The sequence below is a fragment of the Dromaius novaehollandiae genome, chromosome Z (assembly GCF_036370855.1).
Source record: "Dromaius novaehollandiae isolate bDroNov1 chromosome Z, bDroNov1.hap1, whole genome shotgun sequence".
Lineage (NCBI taxonomy): Eukaryota > Metazoa > Chordata > Aves > Casuariiformes > Dromaiidae > Dromaius > Dromaius novaehollandiae.
In genome coordinates this window covers 80,722,733-80,748,082 of record NC_088132.1, presented here as the reverse complement: position 1 = coordinate 80,748,082, position 25,350 = coordinate 80,722,733, and the positions used below count along the sequence as shown (strand labels likewise).

The 25,350-nt window shown below is 39.5% G+C and overlaps 1 protein-coding gene across 3 annotated transcripts in view; it reads left to right on the top strand.

The window, feature by feature from the left end:
• LOC135325046 (ectopic P granules protein 5 homolog) overlaps positions 1-25,350 on the top strand; it is a 57,486-nt gene that overhangs the window by 20,608 nt on the left and 11,528 nt on the right. For all 3 annotated transcript variants that reach the window (XM_064502449.1, XM_064502448.1, XM_064502450.1), the window contains exons 16-37: positions 1,323-1,582; positions 3,230-3,370; positions 4,790-4,934; positions 5,998-6,195; positions 6,713-6,823; positions 7,629-7,748; positions 8,615-8,781; positions 8,981-9,208; positions 11,085-11,208; positions 12,124-12,268; positions 13,390-13,561; positions 14,509-14,671; positions 15,245-15,387; positions 16,642-16,798; positions 17,725-17,919; positions 19,022-19,235; positions 20,019-20,179; positions 20,299-20,506; positions 21,291-21,366; positions 22,313-22,416; positions 23,186-23,361; positions 24,792-24,977. In XM_064502449.1, the coding sequence (XP_064358519.1) occupies positions 1,323-1,582; positions 3,230-3,370; positions 4,790-4,934; positions 5,998-6,195; positions 6,713-6,823; positions 7,629-7,748; positions 8,615-8,781; positions 8,981-9,208; positions 11,085-11,208; positions 12,124-12,268; positions 13,390-13,561; positions 14,509-14,671; positions 15,245-15,387; positions 16,642-16,798; positions 17,725-17,919; positions 19,022-19,235; positions 20,019-20,179; positions 20,299-20,506; positions 21,291-21,366; positions 22,313-22,416; positions 23,186-23,361; positions 24,792-24,977 (3,594 nt within the window). The remainder of the gene's footprint in view (positions 1-1,322; positions 1,583-3,229; positions 3,371-4,789; positions 4,935-5,997; positions 6,196-6,712; positions 6,824-7,628; positions 7,749-8,614; positions 8,782-8,980; positions 9,209-11,084; positions 11,209-12,123; positions 12,269-13,389; positions 13,562-14,508; positions 14,672-15,244; positions 15,388-16,641; positions 16,799-17,724; positions 17,920-19,021; positions 19,236-20,018; positions 20,180-20,298; positions 20,507-21,290; positions 21,367-22,312; positions 22,417-23,185; positions 23,362-24,791; positions 24,978-25,350) is intronic.

Genomic DNA, 25,350 nt, shown 5'->3' with positions numbered 1-25,350 from the left:
ACAATATTTGCTTAATGAAAGGCTGTTTAATATTACTGGTGAACATAAGAGACACCCTTCCTGTGTCTCCAGCCTTTAGTCTTACCTTATTTGAAGACTCAACTACTAATCTCTTTAGGCTTTTTTTCTTTAGGCTGTGTTACCTATTTTTTACAGCCCATGGGTGACTGAGGAAGGTATGGTCCCAGGTTACAGAAGGGGAATGGAAGGATAGAAAGGTCAAGATTAAAAATCCTTTCTTTCTTTCTTTCTTTCTTTTTTTTTTATGTTCAATCCAAAATGCTTGTATGTATTTATTCAGAGCTCTTAGCATTGTGATGTGCTTTGTCTTCTCAGTATTTCTTGTACAGCATTTTCTTCTCCTCCTCCTGAGTATCTTTTCCCAGTCTTTTCTTCCCACACTTTGTTCCTTATCGTCTTCTCTCTGTCCTGTCTTGTTTCTCTGTACTATGTAATTATGGTTTGTTGCCTTGCACCAGCTGGATGAATTCTCTCTTTCAGCTCATTTGTACTGTGGTTGCCCCCTGTATTGCTGGGTCTGTCCTGACATGCATGAGCCCATAGCTGGAATTTGAGTAAAAATTTTGCTGTGGTTCTTGTCCCCCATACTCAGGAAGGAGGAAATCTCTGCATTGTTTTCCAAATCTGAAATTCACACTGGTCTGTAAGAACATATATGACACTTTTTTCCCCAAAGATTTATAATTCATTCGAGTCCTGACAAACTTTTCGTGATAACAGACACGCATACCTGGCCAATACAGAGACTCTCCCTATCTACATTACAGAATTGCTTTTCAAGAAGAACTGCCAGGTTTTAGGCTCTTTGTTGACAGATGGTATTTTTGTATATTTTTTATTTTCACCAGCAATCTTAAGCTTTACTAAACTTTATCTTTATATATATAATTATATATTTTTTAAAAATATATTTAATAAGTATATTTATATATAAATATCTATCTATCTATCTATATATTTCTTCAATGTATTTATATATATATGACTGACTTAATGCTACATATAGGGGGAAAAAAATGAATCCAAGACCGATACCCAGTTTGGAAGACTTTGGCCGAACAGTAGGGGTTGATAGATTTTGCCAAAAAGGCTGAGGTGAGCCAGAACATAGAAACAGGGATTTGAGCTAAACTTAACTGTGTGGTATGTCAGAAGAATAACCACTGTTACTCTGGTCTCTGACTTAGGGTCGTATTAGAAGAGGAAATTCCTCTGAGCTGACCAAGTCCTAGATGAGTGCTGGACTTGCTGTAGCACTTGCTGTGCTGCTTCTCATTCCTGTTGCTGTTTCTTTATTTCAGGTCTCCTACTTAGCCAGCATTGTTCGTTATGGAGAAACGCCAGAGACTTCCTTTAATCAGTGGACATGGGGCTTGATTTTGAGGTTAAAGCTTCACAGAAATGACCGTGGCGTGCAGCGGGGCTGGCCTGCGGCCCCTGTATCTGACAGCGTGCCCGACATGACGGAGTCAGTCGCACTTCACCCGCTCCTGAAGGCTGTTAAAGCAGGCATCCCTATCGGCTGTTACCTGGCGCTGGCAATGACCACGCTCGGGCACAAGTAAGTGTACTGTCTCCTGTCTGCCTTGAGCAGATGGCCCCATTGCTGAGCATCCTACCTAATGATGAACTGAGGGCTGTTAACATCTCTATGCAAATTTAAAGATGATAAAGGGCTTCCGAGGCAAGAGTTTGAGCTGTCGTCAAGGACAGTAGTTTTGATCAGCACGCTATTTCCTTTATTTTGCTAGTACTAATTTTGGTCTCTTGCATGTTTGGGTAAAACAGTGATAAGAAATAATAGTGAAACTGCTGGGGTTAGTTTGACCGTTGCAGACAAGAATAACTCTTAACCATATCTACCAAAAAGATTGTCCTGCAGTTCATTTTACTTTTAGCAGCATAGTCAGAAAATAGAGTTGGGGGTGGGGGAACTCTCATGCTGATACAGTAAATTGAGAGGTTTATAATCTTAATGCTGAAGCTCCTAGCCCTGGCAGTGTTCCAGCACAGTCTTTTCCAGTGCTCTCAGCTGGTTTGTAGATAAGACTCTCCTCTGATGGAATCAAATGAACTATTTCATTAAGGTACAGGTACAGGGGCAGACTTCTGTCAAAGTGTCTCCCAGGACTGTTTTCTCTACATCTGTGATTGCTTTAGTTATATCATCTTCTTCAAAGTTTTGGCTACTTTTGTTTTCCGCATACAGTGTTGCGATACTCTTCAAAGAGAAACTGTCTTAGGGTTGTTCTCTTTCCCCTAGACATTGTATCTATGACATAAGCTTAACTTCAAGCATAGATACATGCTCCTTCATGGTATTCCAGTAATTTGAGACTACTATCAAGCTGTTCTAGTTTGAGAGTGGAAGGTGAACACTGAGAGAAAAACAAGGAACATCTTTAATTTTGATTTTTTTTTTTAATTGCCCTTTTTGGCCTTGTGAAGAATCATTTGATATTAATCTTCTACGTAAATAATAATGCTGATATGTATCATGAAAGTTCAAGGCCAATGTGATAATGAACAGAAGAAACAAAGGGCTATGTTGGTACGTTAAGACTTAATACTACAGTTTGTCTCAGAGTAGACATGGGATTGATGTTCTTTGTCCTGTCCTAATGTGCAGCCCTTTTCCACTACCAGAACTTGAGGCAAAGAAATACCCTGAAGAAGCTTCAAGTGATCCATTTTCTGGACAGTAGGGGTAGGATTCATCTCTGTTAACTGTAGCCACCTAAATACTTAGTGTAAGGTAATCCTTTGAGCTCTGTCTATAGGTGGTGGAGAAAGAAAGCTCATGTCCAGAGAATCATCCATCCTAATTTGCTATCAAAGGTAAACTCCACGTGTAGGTGTTTCCATTGCCTGGAGGAGGAGGCTAGCTGACTAGTTAAGCCAGAACTTTGACCTTTAAATGACGGAAACCCTGGATGAAGACCCACATATGATCATCACCCCCATGTTCAGCCTTTTTTAGAAGAGAGGACACAAATCTCCAAAAGAGCAGAAAATACTCATCAGTTCTGTCAGCTGTTGTATGACTCCTCCAGCTGAAGAAAAAATTCTGCAGATTTAACTCTCTAGGACTTCAAAGGTTATATGTAAAGATGTGAATGTCTTTATATCTCAGTTCATGAAGAAACTTGTTTCTTGCTGCTGATAGTCCCCATGCTTTTGCTTATTTATTTTGTTTTTGTTTTGACAGCATTGAGAAGTTCTGTGCCGAAGGGATCTCTCTTCTGGGTATACTCATCCAGTCTAGATACCTGAGAACAGTAGTCCATGTGCTGGATAAAATTTTACCCCTGTTTTACTCTTGCCAGTATTACCTCCTGAAGAATGAACAGTAAGCATGATATGTTCCTAACATGTTTATTGCTAAAGAGCAGTGAAAGTTAAGATTAACTGTTAAACGTATCGTGTTTCATTCTGCATTTTGCATCTAGTATGAATGTGACACAGATGACTGGAAAAACTTCTGGTTTGCCAAGTTACTTTTTGTCATTGGTTGTGATTGATGACACAGTTATGGAAACCTGGGCTGCTGACATCACGTGTACACACATCACTCATGACACTGTCACTGTGTCACACAACTGGTCTCTGGACAGCTGTATTGGCAAGAACAGTTGCCTTTAGATAGGCTAGGTAGAGAAACAGGCAATGCTGTTTAACTGTATCCATACTGGTAAACTGATCCACAACCTCAACTCTCAACTGTTTGTCCTGGTGAACTGGTAATGTGGTCCCATGGTGTGCTTTTGGCTCGGTCTACCTGGCAGTCTCCCAAACAGTTTCTGAGCTAGCTCTGGGTGTTAAAGTGGGCCAAGAACCATTCCCAAGTGGCAGCCTTGATGGGGCATCCTCTTTTGGAGAGTAGGAGAGTTAATAGATGCACAGGCTGCTCTATGCCACTTGGGTTCGGGGCCAGAAAACGGTCTGTGGCATGTTACTAGCTTGACAGAGTCTCTGTAAAATAGTTACTGCAGTTCTGTTGAGCATGCTGCAGCCTTGAAATACTGACAAGGATATGCCTTGCAACTTACTGCTGTTAGGGCCTACCAGATGTTCCTGACGACATTGTCTTCTCCAGAAAGCTGGAAAGTAAGTTTTTGGGGTGTAAAACATACACACTGCTGTTTGCTGTCTGAAAACTCAAGATATACTGCTGTGCAGTTAGGCCAGGCAACAGGTTTATTTTGCGGTATCAGCCACTGTTCAGTTCTCATGGGTTTTGTTTTGGGAATGCCCTACAGTTTCAAATACTTACGGGATAATTTTGGGGTTATTTTGTTAATGTCAGAGTAGTTTTGAATGTGCCCATTCCTCTTTTTTTTTTTTTTTTTTCCCCTCCCCCTCCCCTTTTTCTTTTTTTTCTTTTTTCCAAAGCAGGCAGTGCTGCAGCTATAATTTTCTATGCAAGGTAACATCAGTGTAAATCTTCAATGCGTAGACTCTTTTCTCGTGTAAATTTTTCCTAACTCTTGTGCAAGCGTGCATGTTGTGTTTGTAAGTCTTGATAAGTTGTCTTGAATTAGAGGCTGCCTTGAATTGCGCATACTATGCCTATAATATGGTTTAGTGGAGCAATTAATACTCTGCAGCATGGTTGTGAAGCAAAATCCTGTATATTTGGGTCAACCAGTGCTGCTGAGCTGTGCTTCATACTATATAACTTTTGAATTCTTTAGAAGCAGCTCTTCTGAGTATTATGTTGTAGGAGAAATTCTGGAATTGATTGAATTGAATTTGTTGACATCCCCAGGTTTTTATCTTATGTCCAACTGTTCCTTCACCTGGATAGTGGAATTCCTCAAGGCATGACCCAGCAGGTTACCCATAAGGTAACACAACACTTGACAGGAGCGAGCTATGGAGAAAACGTTAAGCTGCTTAGTAGTATGATACAGGTAAGATTTTTATTCTTATTTTTATTTTTTTCTTTTTAAAGCTATGTGCCTTATGTACACCTGTGAGGTTTGGAAAGAAATTGGGGTGCACACCCAACAGTAGGGTTTTTTTGACTGGGTTAGAGTTTAAGGTCAGAATGGATACTGAATCTGCCATGGAATATCCTGCATCAGGCTCAAAGAGTTGGGTTTGTTTTCCTGAAATGCTTTGGCTTAAACTGCGTTCTTGAGAACAGGAAAAATGATTTCTTCGGTTTCTAGGATTACTTAAAATGTCTGAGATAATTTCAACAGATGAATGCTTTCTGTGTTTCAGAGGGAAGTGGAAAACGCTTAAGATCTGTACCAGTCTGATATAAAGAGGGGGATAGGGAAGGGATTCTGTCCTTACCCTAAACTGGCAATCCATCTGACTCTGGGCGTGTTAGCAAGATGTGCCATCCAGATTTCTTGGAAAACAGACTTCTTAGTGCCAGATCAAAATGCTGTTAAAAAAGCAATGCGATATATAACACTACTTTCTTGCTGGTGTTTGAGGATTGCAGCAGATACTAGGATTTGAAAGTTTTGCTTTTGACCATTGATTTATGGTTAAGGTATGAAAACTATTACTGGCTTGAAAAATAAAATACTATTGTTTTCTTAGTGCAAACAGGTCAGGAACTAAGACCTACTAACATTTGAAAGAGGTAAGGACTAAAGAGAAACACACCTGCTCTGGGAAGTCCTCTTGCAGGAACAGCCGGCAACACTTCAGAAATAGGTGCTGTTTATGCCTGCAGGTGCTGTTTATGCCTCATTGCAGAGGGCCCCGCACGTGGCCTCTGTGTCTATTTTTGCTGATTGCATAAACTTCACAGACCTCTAGGCTGCAGCAACTCTCTTAAAGGTTGGAGATGGCAAATAATTTATGGCAATGCGCTTTATGCCCATGTAAAACTAATATTTTTTTTTTTTTAGGATTGGCCCACAGCTTCATGTGAATTAAAGAGTTCTTCATTAAATTCTTATGCTTTTCCTGAAGCTGCAAACTCTTGAATAATTCTACCCTTTAATTTGGCAGATTCACGTTTTCCTAAGCAGCCAGCCGAATGGTGTGGGGTCAACAGCAGTATTGGAGTTCTGGGTTCAGGTCCTCACCAGCCAGCAGCTGTGGCACAGGGACAGGGCAACACTCTTCTTGCTGGATCACTTATGTAAAACTGCTTTTCAATACAGTCAAGAAGACTGTGTGCAAAAGCTGCTCTACCAACAACACAAGGTAAATGGGTGTGGTGTATTGGTTTGACTGTTGAGTCAGTGGTCAGTTCACGTGTTGCTCATTCTGATTTCTGATGTGCATATATTTTCATGAGGTGTAGCAGCAGTCATGATGATGAGTGATGATGAGGTTATGGTATCTGATTTGGTTTGGAATAGGTCAAGATTAATGACATAGCTGATACTTGAATAATAATTGAAACCTATTTTTAACAGAGATTTCATGTGAAGGTGTTCTATGATAGTATTTTAATCTGCAGCCTTTGGATTTCATATGTTCAGTACTGTATTTAGAACATCCTCTGCAGAGAAAGCAATGGCAAACTATAAAACAGAATCTTTTCACCAACAAGAAAGTAAGTATAAGCAGGCATGTCAGAGATGGCTTTCTAAATGAAGGTTGTGAAGTAGCTACATAATGTAGGAAGGAATCTGGAATGAGGTGCAGTGACATTTTTGTAGGTTGTAGATCATCTGTTGGGTCCTCACAAAAACCAGTGTTTTGCGTTTCCTTGCAGAATGCTTTAGGCTATCACTGTGACAAAGGTCTGCTGTCCTCACTTGTTAGCTGGATTGTGGCAGGCAACGTGACGCCTTCCTTCATCGAGGGCAATGCAAATTCCTCTCAGGTAAGTGGTATGATGGTGTTGTAGGAACACTCCCAACATAAGCAATATATGGATGTTGTATTTTTTTTTTCCTGCTGTCACAGCTCTTTACAAATGTTATCTTGTTCCTTCTTTCTCCCTATCTCGATGTTTGAGTTTTCTTGTGATAAAATCCTAATTCTGCAACTTTATTACACTAAAGGGAAGATGGACATTTTTTACTGAGCAAGCTTTATCCTAATCCCTGTCCAAAAATTCATATAATTAGATTTATTAGTAAAAATTAATAATAAATCTTCATTTCTTCCTGACACATTTAATGAGGGAAAATAGGCAGAGACTTACTCTTCTATTAAATCAGTTCTTTTTTGATGAGTATTTTGAATGTTAGGCACTTTCTCTCTCTTCTGTGTACATCATTCAAGCAAAAAAAAAAAAAAAAACCCAGAACAAATGGAAAAAACCCACCACCACAACAAAAAACCCTGCAGTATCCCAACTGGAGATGTGTAGTGCAGATGGGAGAGAGAAGACCTTACTACAATGTTTGAGTAGGTTAATTCATCTAGAACTCTCTGGGCAATTCTACGTATGGTTCCATAAACCTGCTTTCCTCTCTCTTGCACAAGTTCCAACAAAATACAAAAGGTAGTAGATGAATGTAGAGGGGGAGGAAACCGCTCAGTCTTCCTGTCTTCATGTTATACTGCTTTTGCAACTTTGTAAAGAGCATGTGGAAAAGACATTCCAGTTAAGAAAATGGCAAAAATCCCTTCCCGCTGCCCCGTTTTGTGATCAATATTTTCCTTACTGCTGTGTTGTACAGGTCTGGTTTTCATGGGTAGTATTAAATATGGAGTCAATATTTGAAGAAGACTCACAGCTTCGCAGAGTTGTGGAGGGGGAATTGGTTATTAATGCTTTAACTCCTGATCAGGCTTTGAAGGTGAGAACTGTTTACCTTCTTATAGAAAACTGCTGTAGGAAAGTATTCTCATGGATTGTTTAGTTTTACCTCATGCACTTTTTCTTACCAGGGCGAAAGTATAACTATTTAAGGCCTTACCTACTTGGCTTTCCAGGACAAAATATAACTCAGGCGAGGTTTCCTTTATGTTTTTGAATGGCACATTTAAAAACTACTGTGTAAATATCTGGTCTTACTATATCATTGTTTACAGAAAAATTAATTCAATAATTAGTGCTTTTATATGATTCTTCTGGGTCCTCTGAACACCTTACAATCTACAGTGGATTTATTTTATACCGCTGAGATGGGAAGTGCAGATACTTTATCTGCATTGGAGAATGTCTCTTTATATGTCAAAGAGTGTTTTTGAGAGAGTCTGAATTTCACTTAAGTCTGGGCTTTTAGTGTTTTCTATTTCGTTGCTTGCAGGTGTGTCTGAATTATTTTCCAAAACTTTTAGAACTGTTTAGGTCTCTCCCTTAACAAGACACAAAGAGTCAGGTGTGTTTAAGCCGTGTTTGCAATGTTCCTTGCCCAAACTCAGTTAGAAAGTTAGGAGTGAAGCAAGTTGAAACCAGAGCACTCCAGTCTGGAAGTGTAACTTTTGGGCTGTCCTTCATCTCAACTGCTTTGGTATCTTTTGCTGAAGAAGTTAAGCTGGAAACTTTATGAAAACAGATTTTCTTTGGCTACATCTAGGCTGGCTGGCACATGTCTCGGGGCCCTGGGAACTAGTCTGGAGAACACTTGTCCCTTGGTTTGCATATCTGTATTTCCACGGAAAACAACCTGTTACAGGGAACTGCAGCAGGACACTTGTTTGAAAAATGTTCTTTTTGCAGAAAGCCCAGACCCAGCTGAAGCTGCCCATTGTGCCTTCCCTTCAGAGGCTAATGATTTACCGCTGGGCTCACCAGGCCCTTGCTACTCCTGCTGATCACCCTCTCATGCCACTAATCTGGCAGAAATTCTTCCTCCTTTACCTTCATCGACCAGGGCCACAGTATGGGTGAGTCCGTTGATCATTAAGGCTCTAGCAGAATAGCAAGCACTAGTATGTTGCATTTTAAGTGAGATTAGTAAATGCTTTGTGCTCAGGGCTCATCTGAAAGCAGTGGGTGCCAGCAATTTCTTTAAAGCAAAGGTCGATTTATTTGTGGAGATGCTGATTTGACACTTCTTGCTCTGTTTTTTTGTTCATTTTTTAGGTTACCTGTAGACGGCTGCATTGGAAGAAGGTTTTTCCAGAGCGCAGCTCATATTAACTTATTAAATGAAATGAAGCAGCGCTTGATAGAGGTAGCAGACTTCCACCATGCTGCTAGCAAAGCACTTAGAGTGGACAGTCCTGCAGATGGCAGTGACAGATCACCGGAGAAAGGGAGCTGCTCACCAGATTATCTGACATCCCCAGAACTGCATAAGGAACTTGTCAGGTAGAGAAAACCTTTCCCGTTCAGTCTCATTCAGCACAGTGATCTGAGTAATTACTTGAGCATAGTCTTAGCAGTGGGAGGTGTGAAGGGATGTGACCCTTGACTGAGCTAGATTTACCGCAGATACTTCTTGTACACATGGAGTCACGGTCAAGTCTGCCCTTCTGTTGCTGCAGCTTGTTTTGTTTGGAGGGGTTGATTTTACTACTAGAAATAAAATATTGATAGAGTTGTCACTCTCCTGTTGGGAGAGCTTTGCTCCAATTAATGTCATCTCCATGCTGGTAAACTTGGTAACTTGGCTGTTTCTCAGCACCTTGTACCTCACGCGTGCTGCAGCCTTAACTATGTTGTTCTGAAGTCCTCACTTCTTGTTTCTGTTACATGGAGACTTCTGGTTTGAGAAGCCTACCTTAAAATATTTGCAGTATTACAGTATCTGGATTTTTCAAGAAACTATAGTTGAAAGGATAATTTGGATGGAGTCCCTCGTTCTGGGGGTTTGGGCATACAGAATTTAAGCTTTTAAGTGCTTCCTCCCCAGCAATCAATAGGTACCGTACAAACAAACAAGGGAAATCATAAATCCTTCTCAGTCCTATGTGAAAAATAATCCAGGCACGCTCACTGGCTATAACTTGATTAATATTTTGTCAGTCTTTCATTTCAAAGAATTTCTCCACTCCATCAGAAAGCTGGACTGCTCCACAGCCAAGTAAACCTTATGCTCAGGAAGTTTCATGGCCAGCTGGACAGGAAGGGAAATCTTGGTAGAGTCCCCCAGGGCTGAATCTTGGGACCAATCTAGTTTTGTTTTCTCATCGGTTACATTTGTATAGAAAGCATGAGTATTTAATAGCACAGTGTGAAGTTTTAATGACATTCTAGTTCTGTATTCAGTTGATAGTTTGAAGTTCAAGACCTTACAGCCTATTTGGGAACACATGTTGGAATGACAGGAAAAGGACTTGTGTGAATGACTGAGGATGACACATTTGTGGAAAAGACAAATATGATTCTAGTATGTATTGGGCAAAGTTGTTCCAGTTGCTGTAAAAACTTACATATGTAATTAATGCATAATATTCATCGGTTAGACACTGGCAAAATACTGTTTGCAGTGCTGTGTATGAAGTGGCACAGCAGTGTGAAGGAATGATAAATTCCAACTAGAATAGCTGCAAAGAAAAGCTACTAGAATGTTTTAAGGAATGGAAAAAGCTTATTTCAGTTGGGGAATGTGACCAAAAACTTGACTTGTTAGCCAACTGAGCAAAAGTGGGGATGTATTTGTTTGTGATAAATGCAGTGATGCTGGTGAAGAAAGCATATATATGTTGAAGTACAGTGTTAGCAGAGGAAGAAATGCGGATGAACTGGATGTGAATTTGAGCCTCAAAAGAAGTTAGAAGGTGTAGCAACTCACTTCAGATGTGAGCTTTTGAAGCAGGCTCTCTAGAGAAGCAGTGAGGCAAGAAGCCAAACTTGCTCAAACATTGTTTTCTCTTCATTGGCCTTCTGAATAGGATCATAGATGTAGTTCCTTGACCTAAGAGACATTTCCTGTCCTGGGTCCTATGCGCTATTTAGAATAAATGTTCTTTTTTAAAATTCATTGTGTTACTCTTGGTTGTTGCCCTTTGTGTTTTCTAAATAGCGTCCTTCCACTCCTGGTCTTTGAACTGACACTTAGTGAACTAATCTCTGAGCATGTGAAATATCTAAATTTTGAACCATTTTACCTTATAGCATGAATTATTGCCTTAACTTTAACTCCCAGAATCACACTACTTTGTAATATATGCTCTGCACCTGCATGCAATTAAGGTTCACATTGATTTATTTTTTTTTCTTTTTTTTTGTTTTTTCTTCTCAGGCTTTGTAATGTTTTTGTGTTGTGGTTAGAAGAAGAGAGCTTTCAGAAAGGAGACACGTACATTCCATCTTTACCGAAGCAGTACGATGCATATAGACTTGCTAAAATCATGCAGAATCAACAGGTGAAGTGCTTATAACATTGGTGATCTGGGATCCAAAATTCACTTCTCTTGGTAAAGTGGATGCTCTTAAGTAGTGTGAGAGACTCTGTGTCGCTGGTCTTTAGTATGCCCATGGCAAGTACGGTAGCTTTACAGCTCTAACTTTTTTTTTTTGCTAAAAATCCCATGCTATCCCAAACTGCCTTACTTTTTATTTAAGTCAGAATTCATGTGCAGGCTTCTTGCATGTCTTAATGAGAAAGCAGTCCTTATTCTATATGGCTTTATAATTATTATTTTTTTTCTTAGAGAACTGTGGAGAATTATCTAAATCGGATCTTTAAATAACAAAAGGCTGAAAGCACAAATCTGCTCACATTGGTAGTTTGTAAGAAGTCTGGATCAAATTTAAGTTAGCAAGTGGGAAGCGTGTATTATTCTGTCTGTTAAACCTAAAGAGATATTAATAGCTAAAAGGGCTTTGAGAGAAAGGCTTTGGAAGAGCCTCATCTTGTGCCTCCTAGTGTATTTCTGCTTTGCATATGTGCTGTTCCTGCAGCATATGTGAGTATTGAAAATGCAGCCTGCTTTAGTCTGATTTTTAGTTACTCATGCTTAGGCGCCTTTTAAAAGGAACCAAGTTTTAATTGTCTCTATCCTTCCTCTCTCTTCTAGTCTGTTAGAATTTACACCATATGTTTTTGTCAGACTTCTCTAAGGGTCATGAATGCTTTTCATGGCTTATCTGCATATATGATAAGACTTCTCTGGCTCTTTTCTGTAATTTAGTTCCCCCCCCAGTAAAATATTGCTATGACTTAAAACCACAGGCTCTAGTTTTATTTAATTATTTTAGTGCCCCAGCTACTGGGATGGGTTTGCAATATGTGATAATGAACAAAACGATCACAATAATTTGATTCTTTTGTGCCTTAGGATTTGTGGATGGAATTTGTCAATGTTGAACTCATACACCATGAGTTTCGGGAAGCTCTAAACCTTTGGCTCCAGCTTCAGCTTGAATCGCATACAGCCTCTAGTACTTCTGCAGGGCAAATGGATTTCGCCAACCCTTTATCAGGTAGGAGATAAAGATACCATTAGGCAAACTGGGGCAGAAAGAGTTATTAACATGTGGAAGTTCTGGTTCCTTTAGGAACATAGTGATACTGTGAATAAAACTGTTAATACAGTTGGTGTTTTCGGTTGGTATAGTATTTTACATGAAGTTTTTGTGGCGTTCTTGCTAAATGCCCATATAAGAGGCTGGATTTTTTTGGTGCAAAAGTAGCCACATCACCCAGTAGTAGGTGATGTGATGGCTAGAGCTTAACGGGTGAGCTTCCCCAAGGTTGCTCCATACAGAGTACAGTCCAGACTGGCTGAATTTTCCTTGCAATTTGGGTAAAGGGAGCTTGCAAGTAAAGGTGAAGAATGCTTGCTGAAAAGGCAAAGATTGTCTCTGTTTTGTTTTGTGGGGTTTTTTTGGTTATTTTTTGTTTGTTTTTGCTCACAGTGCCTTTACTTGCTGCTCCCTGGAATTATGGCACAGTGAAAGGGTTGTTCTAGCATCAAAGGGGATTACAGTCATGGTAGGTTTATTAAGGATAGGGTGAGATCGGATTTTGGGGGGGCTGGTTAAAGAAGGGGAGGGAGGGAAGAGAAGGAAACTGGAACAGGATCATAGGGGAATTGGCATGGTTTGGGCAAGGAAACTGGATGGGAACCAGCTGGAGGAGAGAGCTGACCTGGAGAGAGGCTATGCTTTGAGAAAGAATCGGAGCTGGCTGCACCGGAGACCAGGACGAACTGCGGAGGAAGGAATATGTTTGGCTTCACAGAGTGGGACTAGGAGCTTCTGTCAGATCAGGAAAAAATAATGGGGTAAGAAGTAGAAAATTGGAAGAGTAGAAAGTAGGAATGGTTGGGAGAAACAGAAAAGCCGTGGGGTCTGAGATCCTGTGGTGTGTAATGCAACTAGTGAGTGAAAACAAGCAGGGTGAAATAAACTCGGTAAACACAAACAGAAAGATCAGTGAAGTGATTATAAAAGTGAGGAATCCTGGGAGTATAAATACTTGTCCATTGTCAAAAACATATTTCCTTCAAAAAAAAAATCATAATTATCTAAGTAATGTTTTAGTTCCATTTTTTTCTAAATTTTTCTCATTGACAAAACATGCTTCTGTTTTCCTTTTTTAGCCAAAGAGAGAATAATGAAAAATTTGAAGAAGTTTGATACTCCCAAGCCCCCTCTTCCACTCCAGCCAGTGAAAGCTCCTGTGCCAGTTATTTCCTCTGCCAGTCTAATAAGTCAGAAAGAAGCGATTCAGCTTATGCGCGTGGATCTTAACATCTTGCAGCAGCATGCCAAGTAAGACTTAGCTGGTTTTTTCTGCTGTACTAGTGTGCCTAGCTGTGTCTGCAGTTGCCATTTACAGCAGCTTTATTTGTGGTGTTAGCATAAGGCTAGCAGTACTTGATTTCTGCTTCTTGGCCCAGTGTTTCTTCCTTGGCTATCATATCATTATTCCACTACTTTAATCAACTACACAAGTTGTATCTAATGGCTGAGATTACATCAGCTCGCATCTACCATCTGCAGTTTCTTTTCTTATTTGGAACACTTCGTAAAACAAAGTCTCCCCTTAGCCTAGATTTTTCTTGACAATGAGTTTAATTTTAAACAAATTCAGTGATGGTTGTTTGAGGCAATGGAACCCTCCAGAGAGAAATCTGATTTCTGGCACTGTTAGCTTTGTGTATGACAGAGCGGAGACTTCGTTTTTAATGTTCTTGCTAAGAGAATTCGACTGAAGTATTTTCAAAGTTTCAAACAGAGCTAATGAATATATAGCTAGTCTCACCCAATGTAATTTGTTAGTAAAAATATTAAAAAAAACAAAAAACAAAAAAAAAACCTGCCAAAGCTAAAAGGGGTTGTATCTAAATGCTTCCAGCAGCAATTTTAAGAGGGCTTTTTTCTTTTGGCTGAATCATTCTGCAGTCTGGCTTTGTCTGATGGAAAGAATGGTGTTTTCTACAGTAGGCAGTCTGTTTAATTTCCTACAGTTAAAACAAAAATCTCATGCAGACTTGAGTAGTTTTGTTTTTCCTATGAAACTATTTGTTATTACTTTGAAGTACTGTTACTTTGAAGTTTAACTCAATTTCATTTAATAACCTTTTATATTTTCTAGAAAAGTGTCACGTGTCTTTGAGCAGCACACCACACTGAAGTCCCATCTCTTGCTTTTAAATTCTTTAGCATTACTGTTTTCACTAAAGATTTTGGTAACTTTAGCAATAAATGGTTTTCAGAACTGCGGCCATTTGGGAATCCCAGCATGTTGCTCTCAACAGTGAAATATTGGACACAGTACCCAAGCTGTTTGTCAACCGTGAAGAACAGATCACCCTCCATTTGGAGTGCCGGGGAAGTTCAAATAAAGGCTGCCAGGGAGCAGCTCTTCTAACAGTCCAGGTTAGAGATGTGACTTTGCTTCTGTTTTTGGGCTATTGGACTTAAATAATGAAATTGAAATGATTGAATGGTTATAAGAGTGGATTAATTTGATGTAGTGCTGCCATACACTCTTGAATACCTAATATGTATTGCTCAAAAGAAGCTGCAGATCAACTGTTGAAGAATTAGTCCTTGCATAAGGTTTATATTTCTCAGCTTTCAGTCTAAATTGCTTCCTGATGTGTGAACGTAGGAATATGCTCACTGATAGGAACAAAAGTATGAAAGTGTTTATAGAAGTGTTTGTGTGTTGCTTAGTATGTGAATTTCTTGATCTCTACTAAGTTTCAGCCTGTGAATTAAAAGCATTACTTAAGACATGAATTGTATCACCATGTGATAATAAAATAGGAACGTGACCAAGAATGTATGCTTGGACAGTATGCACTAAATCTGATCAAAATTCTTGGGGAAAACAGTCTGTGGTCTGAGCTGCTTGCCAGGCTCTGCCTCACTTTTACAATTAGTTGCCACATTGGAAGAATTTTAGGAGAAGATATTATTTTGAAATGAATACCTTTTCTCATTTAGTTTGAAGGGAAGCACAAAAACGAAGCAGTGAGCCAGCAGCTTCATGCTTTGCGTAGAGAAGTGAGACAACTGCGAGCAGAAGCTACAAAGCCGCCTTCTCCGGGTGTTGTGGAAGCAGCAGTACACGTGGAAAACTTTATTACGTAGGTTGTTCAGACACTGTTTTAGGCAGTGTTTTTATACTTGGTCTTCTGCATTTTGGAGTTAAAACGTGGAACTTGTTTGTGTGTTTCTGGTAATGCATATCAGCTTGGCTGAACAACACAGTCTGAATATGTGTGTTTGTAACAAAAACCTCTAAAGGAGCAACTCCACGTATTATCAGAAGAGGTAACTCAGCCTCAGCAGAGCACATAATACTGGACTCTACTTCAATTTATTGTACACTGCCTTAGAACAGCCATTCTAACCCTGCAAAAGCAAGTTTTGTAATGCCAGGGATGCTATGTAAAATTTTAAGAAATAGCAAACTTGTACCACAGCTATATCAGCCATGAACTATAACTAGTCATTCTTAATAGGTGTGTCTTAGGCTATTCCCTCTAAGAGTGGAGAAGGTAGTTTGGTGATGATGAGAATTATGAACTGAAGGAATCAGAGCAACCTTGCAAAATGTGAAACAAAATACTGCAGTGGAAGAGAACTATATAATCTGACTTTTTGGGTGAATGAATAGATTAGCCAAAGGCCCTCGTCTTCTTGAGAACTTCATCCCAGATCCTAGTTGAAGTCTAGAAGATCAAGAAGAATGGTGTTGGAAAACTGGATATTTTTTTTTTTTAAGTAGTTGGTTTCCTACAAGGCATACTCACTCTACAAGTAAAGCAGTAACTATTTCTGCTTGTTCTTCTTTATCATTAATCTGAAAAATTCTGTACGTGATATAGTCCTTGGGATTTACCATCTGTGGAATTTCATGTTCTTCCGATGTTGTTTTAATGTAATTTATTCAGACTTAGACTGCGGAGGGCTTGATTTGAGCTCAATAAAACATTCAATTGGCAATGCAATAGAAAAGATTGATTCTCTTTTTATTCTTTTGTTACTGAGTCTTTTAAGTTAGCAAGTAAAATAAGGTAAACGTTCTTCCAGTACAAGTGTAGTGTAAGAACATGAGGAACACGTTATTTGAGGGAGTACTAGGTTTCTTTTTTTTTTTTTTTTAACTATAGTATTAAATATCTTAATGATCACTTTCTGACTGTGATTATGGAGACTCTGTGAGGTTTGGTACCACTTAAGGCAGTGAAATTACTTAAGATAAACCGCACTCAGTTATCATGTAAGGCAGAGGTAACCATCTTAATAGCTATACGCTGACAGGAAACCTTTTTTCTTTCTTATCATAGATTGATTTCCATACTTAAGTTTGATCTGCCTTTTTTTTTTTTTAACAGGGCCTTAATAAATATCTACAAGGTGCAGCCTCTGCCTGCAATTCAGAAAGTTGGAATTAGTTTGTTTTTTACATTAGTGGAGTATGTGTGTGATGAAACCCAACGCAACCCTCCCACAAGGCAGTTCTTCTCTTCCTGCATCGAGATTCTAGGCCAGGTGAGTTTATTCTCTCTCTAGTTTTGCGTGCCTAACGTACACCAATAGCCTGCTGATATTGAAGGTCTAAAACCTTCAGAAGCTTGAAAATTCACTTTTGAGCTTCTCCTCCATTCTTATCTCAGCTGTGTAACATGCATAGCTTATAGAAGAGTTTAAGCTTGCATATATGCAAAATAAAACCTGCTGCTCTGAGATGCCTACTTAGCACCAGTAAACACTGAGTGTGTTAGTTAAATGCCGAAGTAGGCTGGATCCTCTGCGTGGTACTTAAATTTTGGGTAGTTGCAGTGCTTAAAAGAGAGTTTTGGTGTGTAGTTTGCTGTTACTGATTATTTCCTAGCTGGCGTGTGTCGTCAGCCTCTGCGTGTGGTTAGTCACCTCTGTTACAAAGCCTTGCAATGTTCTCTGTGTCATGAGTTAGCCAGAAGTGGGCTGGTAGACAACAGAAGTGCCTGTTGGTTGCTGTGTTTGCACTTGTTCCATGAGTGCTCTGGCAAAAAAAAACAAAATCAAAAAAAACCATTAGCCTCTACTTTGTGCCCAAATAGTTGTTTTGATCCCTTAGATGCTCTTTGTTTCCATGTACAACTGTCCTTATGTCCATAGTGTGTTTAAATTTTTACAAAAGTCAGCCAGTGCTGCTGAAATATGGATTCATTTTCTTTTGTTAACCCATGAGAAAAATTGGCTTTCTTAGGTATTTCTGTGGCCACAAGTGCTGTTCTTAAGCGTTCTAGGTAAACACATTTATTTTACAGTTAGATTTTGTGGAGTAGAAGTATTTAATTGTCTTTTATTTTTGAAAAAGCTGTTTTGGGGGAAGTGAGGGGTGGAAATGTGTTCGTCCAGAGAAAAAGCTTTAAGAGGGGTTTTTCCAGTAGATTCATGCCGGGCCATTCTTCTCTCTGTTCCTGATTTCTCAGGTGTTTATCAGTGGGACCAAATCCGAGTGCAAGCGTCTCCTCCAGACGATTCTCCAGAATCGTCGGCTCTGTACTCTCCTCTCTCCTTACTTCACTCCTGTTGCCTCTCCCAATGAGTTTGTGACTTTATATGAGAAAGTCGTGGCCTTTCTGAGTGAGGAGAACAGTGACGTTGTCTTCATGCTGCTGACAAAGGTAAAATACTCATGAATGCTATCTGTTTTGCTGGTTTGTGGGTTGCTTATGTGGGTGCCATATGCCTAAAGACTATGACTTTAGGCTCAGGAAGAAAGATCTACAGAACCAGTCATCAGAGTTATTTTAAAGTACCAGATTTGTATCTGTGGTGCTCATCTGAGTGGTGCTTGTATTTAAGCTGAGGAGGGGCTGGGGGCAAGACCTTCAACTACCCTTTCCTAGTCCAGATAGCATCAGGGTGAGCTTCCTTGGGCTGCCTCTTCGGTGTGCCCTTACTCTTGATATGAGAATACGGAGGCTCTTGATGGCTTCTTCCCTCTGATATCTCTGCAGAGGCAATCTTCACAAAAGCCAGTCAATCCCGGTTGTGTTAAAAATAAGTGGGAATGATGGCTGAATCTGTCACGTCTGTTAGGTGGGAAGGACGTTGGTGCCACACATGCAATCTTTGAAAAAAATACCAGTGTTAGAGCAAACAATTTGCACATCTCTTGTTTCAGGGCTGCCTGATACTGGCTCCGTGTATTATCAGTGAAGTTAGTATATACTTTGATATCGTGCGGGTTCACTTCATTGGTTATATAGAGATAGGGTTTGGCAGCTGCGAGTAGCAGGCGATTCAGTTTGCTCAGGCCTTTGAACTGTCCTTAGTGTCAAAAATCAATGTTGTCACTGCTGACCTAGGTCTGAACAGGCAGCTAGAGTCTGCAAAGGCCTCGCCGTGCTACCTGAATTTATGGACTATGCAGATTAGTCCAGCTTGCAAGTATTAAGGTTTGGCAGTGGTACTAAAATGTGCAAATTTGCATGCATTTCCTGAATTAGAAAACAGATAAAGGGTTGTTTCATGAAGCCAGGAACTTCTATAATAGGCTGAAAATATATACTAGATATCCCCTTAGAGAGGGTTACCTTGATTCTGAGCTAGAGATGATGAAAAGCAAATATATCAGGCCTGTCTTGAATTAAAAAAAAAAAAAAAAAAAAAAAAAAAATTCCCCCCTAACAATTTCTTCCCCCCTGTCTTTTCAAAGTATCATGGCTGTTATTTTAAATGCTAAAGCTTCTACTTATAAATGCTTCCTGTCCTCTGTTCTAGTTTGACCTTACACAATGGTTAAGCATTACTAAGCCGCCTTTATCTGAACGTACCAGGCTTCTGGAATCTATTCACTTGGCTCTCAATGCATGTGGCCTTGAACCTGAAGAAGATATTTTAATGCCGTTTAATATCTTCTGCAAGCATTGGACTAAACTTCTGCAGTATCAGTTCCCTGATCACTATAGTGATTTTTTAAGATTGTTCGTGCAAAGTGAGTATTTGAATCACTGTGTTCCAGCTTTCATACAGAACTTTGTTGCATGCAGTTTGTATTTTTTAGGCCAGAAAAGTTGGACAGCAACAAACACAGAATGATTTTTTTTTCCTTTTTTTTCCCCTTAGGTTTCTTTTGTGTGCATGCTATGTGATATGTTTTTATTAGACATAATTTAGCTTTGCTAGAAAGCAGCATTCTTCTGCAGACCAAAGTACACATATTGGTGATGACAGATTTTTTTCAGCCCATGTTACAGGAGAAGGGCAAAGAGGAGCTTTCTATTAATGGAAGCGCTGGATAATTATGCCACTATCTGCAATGCAATATCCCTGTTCTTGAGCAGTCTTCACTGTCAAACCAAGAATTGTGAAGACCTGGGACTGATACTGAAGTCTGCTGTACACTATCTGTTTGACATTAGATTCTGCCTATAATCTGCTGTGCCTCTAAAATGGGAGCAACAATACTTCCTTTCTGTCAAACTGTGTGACGAGCAGCAGCTATCTCTTAATATGCTTTTGTAGCCAGGGATGTATTAAGTGCTTGGGAAACTGTCCAAGAAGAAAGTATTTAACATTCATTTTTGGCATCTACATTACCTGTGTTTGGGATTTAGATGTCTCTTGCCCTTAAACTTGGGATTTTCAAACTATTGCCTTAACTAATTTTTTTTGTAGTAGGTAGCTCCTATTTCAGGCTTCTCTAACTCATATTGAGAAAAGAATTAATATCCTTATCACGACTTTCATAAGTACATTATTTTCTCTTTCTCATAAGGCTCTTCGGAGCAGCTTCTGAGCCCTGACTGCTGGAAGGCATCACTGAAAGCTTTGGGCTGTGGCGCCTCAGTGACTGAACAGGGAAGCTTCAAGAAGAGTGATTCTACCAGAAGTCCTGTATTGCGGGATGCTGCAGAAGCTCTGCTCTCTGCAGAGCAGGTGGGCACCTCTCTGGTTGATTAACTACATTTTGCAGCTGAAACAGATGCCTACCAGGGACGAATAATGCAGCCATGCAGGCTTCCTTTAGCGCGTTAATAACTCTCTGCTTTTCACAGATTAGAGAGACGATAGAATGGCTTTCCACCTCTTTTTGCAAACTCCGGCTGACTTCGGTGGACTTCGGGACCTTTGGCCTGTTTTCAAAGTGGAGTCCTTACGTGGCTGAAGTCAATACGTTTCTGGAGTATCTTACCGAACGGCTTATCGACACTGAAGTTGTCAGTTTAGCCGAGGAGCCTGTTGGCAGTAACAGAATTCTAGCAGGTAATGTGTCTTAAAAGCTAATGACTTAGAGAAATTCATCCTGTTCTTAATTTTTTCTGTTGAAGATAGTTTCTTTTAAATATACAATAAAATCCTAACTCTGAGGGTTTCTGCAACAATGTCAGCGGCATCCTAAAGAGTTTGCTAACATCTCGGCACTGGGAGACCCTGGGAGCTGCAGCGCTAGGAAGGGCAGTGGCTGTATTTAGCCAGCCTTCAGAAAAGTCTGGTTGCTCTGTATTTGTACAGTGATGAGTCCATTAAAATACGGACAGGATATGTTGGTGCTACCTTATGGCTATGTGGCACTTTCTCCTTTTTCATCTTTGTTTCTTGTAGGAAGCTTGTTTTCACTTTCTGATCCAGAACTTGCTTTCAAAATTCTTCAAAGAAAAATGTGATCTTTTGCCCTGAGCATAAGTTGGGGAACAAGGGCCTACCAAATTTTATTGTGGTTTGATTTTTGGTTTGGAGAAAATAGCCTAAACACCTTTTCTTTTTAGTATATGGAGCTTTAAAATGTGAATAATAACCTCCACAATCTGAAAGATGTGTTGACGTGAACAATGCAAAATGCTCATTATTGTTTTTATCTAAAGTTAAAACAATTGTTTTATTAACTAAAGTTAATAACAATCATATTGTACTTTAATTTTTTACTTGACCCTGCAGAACTGATTTAATGTTGGCATAAGCAAAGGTCGTTTTATCTGAGTTTGGAAAAGTGTGATTTGGACGCTGTTGCTAACTTTAAACTAATGTTTATGCTTTGTTTTTTTTCTAGCATTACAGTCCTTGTATTCAGTCATTGTTGGACTCTTTAAACCATGGATACTGATCTTAGATAAGGAAGATGCAAGGTATGTACTGTTGCACTTCGAAATTAAATCAATTTTTGCTAAAGTAAGGGCTTACTTCTTAGCTGTGGCTAAGAAATGGATTTCTTTGTCACCTGATTTTTTTTTTTGTTCCAACTCATGATTGTATTGTAGCCCTTCATTTAAATAGCTATTACGTATGTCATATTCTTAATGGTTATGGAACTAAATCATGTGTTGCTTAAGTCAATTTTCCATGACTTGTAGAATAATTGTTTTAGGTACAAGAAATATAACCAATTACTGCTTGAGAAGTGGAGGTGAGGAAGAAAATGGATTGCAATTAGTTCTAGAAATGCATTAAAATATGGGGGGTTTTTTTGTTTTTTTGTTTAGTTTTTGTCTTTGTTTCTAAAGCTTCCACAATATGGGTAACTCTAGTTTGAAGGGGGGGCGAAAAAGCAAAAACCCTCCCCAAATAGCCAAACAAGTACAACCTCAAATGCCAGTAGTGTGTAAAGAGACATCTGGCCAAATCTTTCCTATGATGGTCTACTGGCAGTCATCTTCCTTGCCTCTCTTTTCAGTAGAAGAGTTATTTCTTGCGTTATACGCTTAAATTCAACCTTCTTCCAAAGACAAATGCCTTTTGAGCTGTAAATGCATCTCCAGCATTTAATTAGAAGGTTGACTGCTGGTGATATGTACTGACATTCAGAAATTCCTGCATTTTGAACTGTAATTCAATTATGAAATATCAATAAGCAATCTTTGCTTAAATGGTACTGAGGACCTTCACTGTGACATTAAAGTGTCTTCCTATTTTAAGGAATAAAGAGATAGTCCTAAAGAGTTGGCTTTAAAAGGACTGCTGATATCCTGTACTATATTGGTCTATTATGATTTACAGTATTTAAATTATCGAAGCATTTAAGCTGCTAAGTCAGCACTGAAATTTATATTGCTTTGCTTCCTCTGTTTTCTCAAGTAACCCGCCCTGCTACCCTTGGTTAGAGAGTGACACTGCTGTAGCATCCAGCATGGTCTGTTTGTTTACAAACTGCATCGAGCTTTTGCACGAGAGCTTTAAAGGTGAGTGAAGTCCGCACTGTTTCTCTTTAGTGACACTTTCTGTTCTAGCTCATCAAAACGTGTTTTCTGAGATTTGAGACAAGAGGGGATTCTTCCATTTGTTATGAACTTTTAGCTATGATGATGACCGCAGTGGTACCAACAGCATGTTTCTTTATCTCAGCCTTAAAAGACGACTGTTTCTGTGGCATGGGCAGAGAAAGTGGTTGATAGATAGATATCAGATGGTAAAGTTAACATGAAGGAAAGCAAAACACAGTGAGCTCTAGTGAGAAGTGCATGACTGCAATGCCACATGTCAGTGCCTGTACAACATATGCAGTAGTATGTAACAGTGCCCACTGCATGTGTCTCAGCAGGGAGCCTGGAAGGGTAATAAAAATCCGTAGGTTCAGTCATTTTGAGCTTGTATTTAACACTGTGTAGTGTGTCTAATGCATAGCTAGACAGGAATGGAAAATACCCACCAGTTCATTTTACAGATACTGCTTAACAGCCAACAACTTCTAGGGATGAATGGGATTCAAACTAATGTTGTAGAAATAAATAAATAACCCCTTGCCACATATCATCATCATCTAAAAGTCAAGATTCACTAATTCTTTTTAAAGAATCTGTAGAAGTGGTGAAGTTCTACTGGGAAGGAGTGCTCATGTACTTTGTAACTTGTAGTTATCACTTGTTGTCTTGAAAACTGTGCTTTTCTCCTGTAACCAAGCTTCCCTGCAATTTTTTCTGGTGTTAATTGGACTGTTTCCTTTTGATGTAGATAAGCTGTTGCCAGGCCACCGTGGGGCTCTCTGGTTGCATCTAATGCATTACTGTGAATGTTGCACAGCCCCCAAAATGCCAGAGTTTATTCTCTATACTTTTCATACTGAATTTAGAAGGCTTCCATGGAAGGAAATGCATCCAGACCGAATGCTTATGGAAGAGTTCTTTAAAGTGAGTACCTAGTATGTGTTGAATTAAACTCATAATCTTGGTTGTCCTTGGAAGTAATGGAGGGCTGGAGACCGTTCTTTAACTAGTAAGCTTTTAAAGTTTATTGAAGAATTCAAGCTGCTCATTTTGTGATTCATTATATTTGTGAAGGAGTGTTATTGGGTCTTATACGAAGTTGTAGGAAGCTGTAAGGCAGACTTTATAGTCTGTCACTGCTGTATCTGAATGTCTCATTTATTATATGTATTTAATATGTATGAAGTTAAAGTTCATATTTTATTATTACCATGTTATTCTCATAGCACTCTACAAGGTAGGGAAATGCTGTAACAGTTTGAGAACTGAGGCTGAGAAGTCTCAGTGATGCAGTGAATCAAATTTTAGGCCGCTGACTATTATATTAAAAGCATGCCATAGCCTACATAACGTATCTATCCCCAGCACCTTTTGGGGCTGATTCAGATTTGTTCACAAAACTCTGGTAAGTTGGGTTTGTGTGAATGGACTGTTACACCGCATCAGATACTACCCATCTTCTCACAATTGGAAGAGATTTGGCTTGTAAGTTCAGAAGCAGCGTTAGCTCCGTATGTTGTACTCTGGCTAATTTGGCAGATAATTGCATGCCCATTAATTGGTATTGCTGGTGCATAGATCTGACAGTAATTATCGAAGCCTCGGTCGCATAAAGACTTGTACAGACTCATATGGTTTCTGTGGCAGGAAAAGGAACAAACCTCGTGCTGTCGGTTTAAAAACCCTTCAAGCTCCTTCAGTGTTCTTGACTGTTCACGCTGCAGTCTCTGCACGGTGTTGATATACAGTGTTAATACTTTAGTGGGGGAAAAACCAGAACAACCCCCCAGTAAACTTGCCATAAAAGGCCCAGAGTTTGATCAGCGCTAATTAGTGAGGAAGATGCAACAATAGATAGTACTAGGAGTCGGGGACGGTGGGCAGCGATCACAACACGCTTGCTTCTAGCCTGTTGTCATTGGGTATTTACACCTCTTGGAGATAATTGCGCTTGTTATCAGCTTGGTCCTGCTGTGATCATCATATTGCCATGCTGGTATGATGGACTAAGTTCTTCATGCAGTTCTAAACAGGTTTTGGAGTTTCTTAGTCTTCCTTTTTGAACAACAACGACAAAAAAATGGTTTGCAATTATGCAGCTAAACTTAATAGTTTATTTCTTTCTGGTTTGCAGTAGCTTGGCATGCGGTACCAGTTGTGTGAGAAGGATAGAAGGTTACATGGGTGACTTTTTGGTGAAGGGTGAAAGTGATGGAGAAATGGTGTCTGCCTGCTCCTAGAATGAACCTAGAATGCTGCTGTGGATTTGTTTGGTTAAGAAGCTGAAAAGTATGGATTTATTTTTATTTTACACTTGTTTTATATGCCTTTCTTTTTTTCTTTTTCCTTGCTAGATTGAAAGGGGCAGCCCCAAGAGTTGTTTCTTATTCTTGGGTTATGTTTTGTGTGAAATAAACTGGGTCAGTGTCCTCTCTGATGCCTGGAATCCCAACCCCCATCCTGAGACTCGCAACATGATCGTCTGCTTGCTGTATATGATGGTCCTGCTGGCAAAAGAGGAGCAGCTTATAGGCGAAGAGGTGAGTTTTGCAAAGGTTCATACCTGTCTGTCTTTGAAAGAGAAGAATACTTTGCTGGCATGGAGACAGGCTGTGACTTCTTCCTCGCTTGTAAGATGATTAACAAAGAAGCATTTTATCCGTGAGTGTAGAGCATGGTAGTATTCCTGAGATGGCTAAGACTTAAATCTTTATGTGAGGCTTTTTGTATCAGTTGGGTGAGAAAGGAAGAGACGCTATTCATTTTAAGAAGTTTCTGTAAGAGCTGTGATCCAGTTGTGTTTGAAGAGTAAGCAAATAAGTACTGACAGTTTCCAGGAGTTGCAAAGCGACTCTCTGGGTATGGGGAGGAACAAATACATAGGGTTAATTTCATTAGTGTTTAAAAATTGTA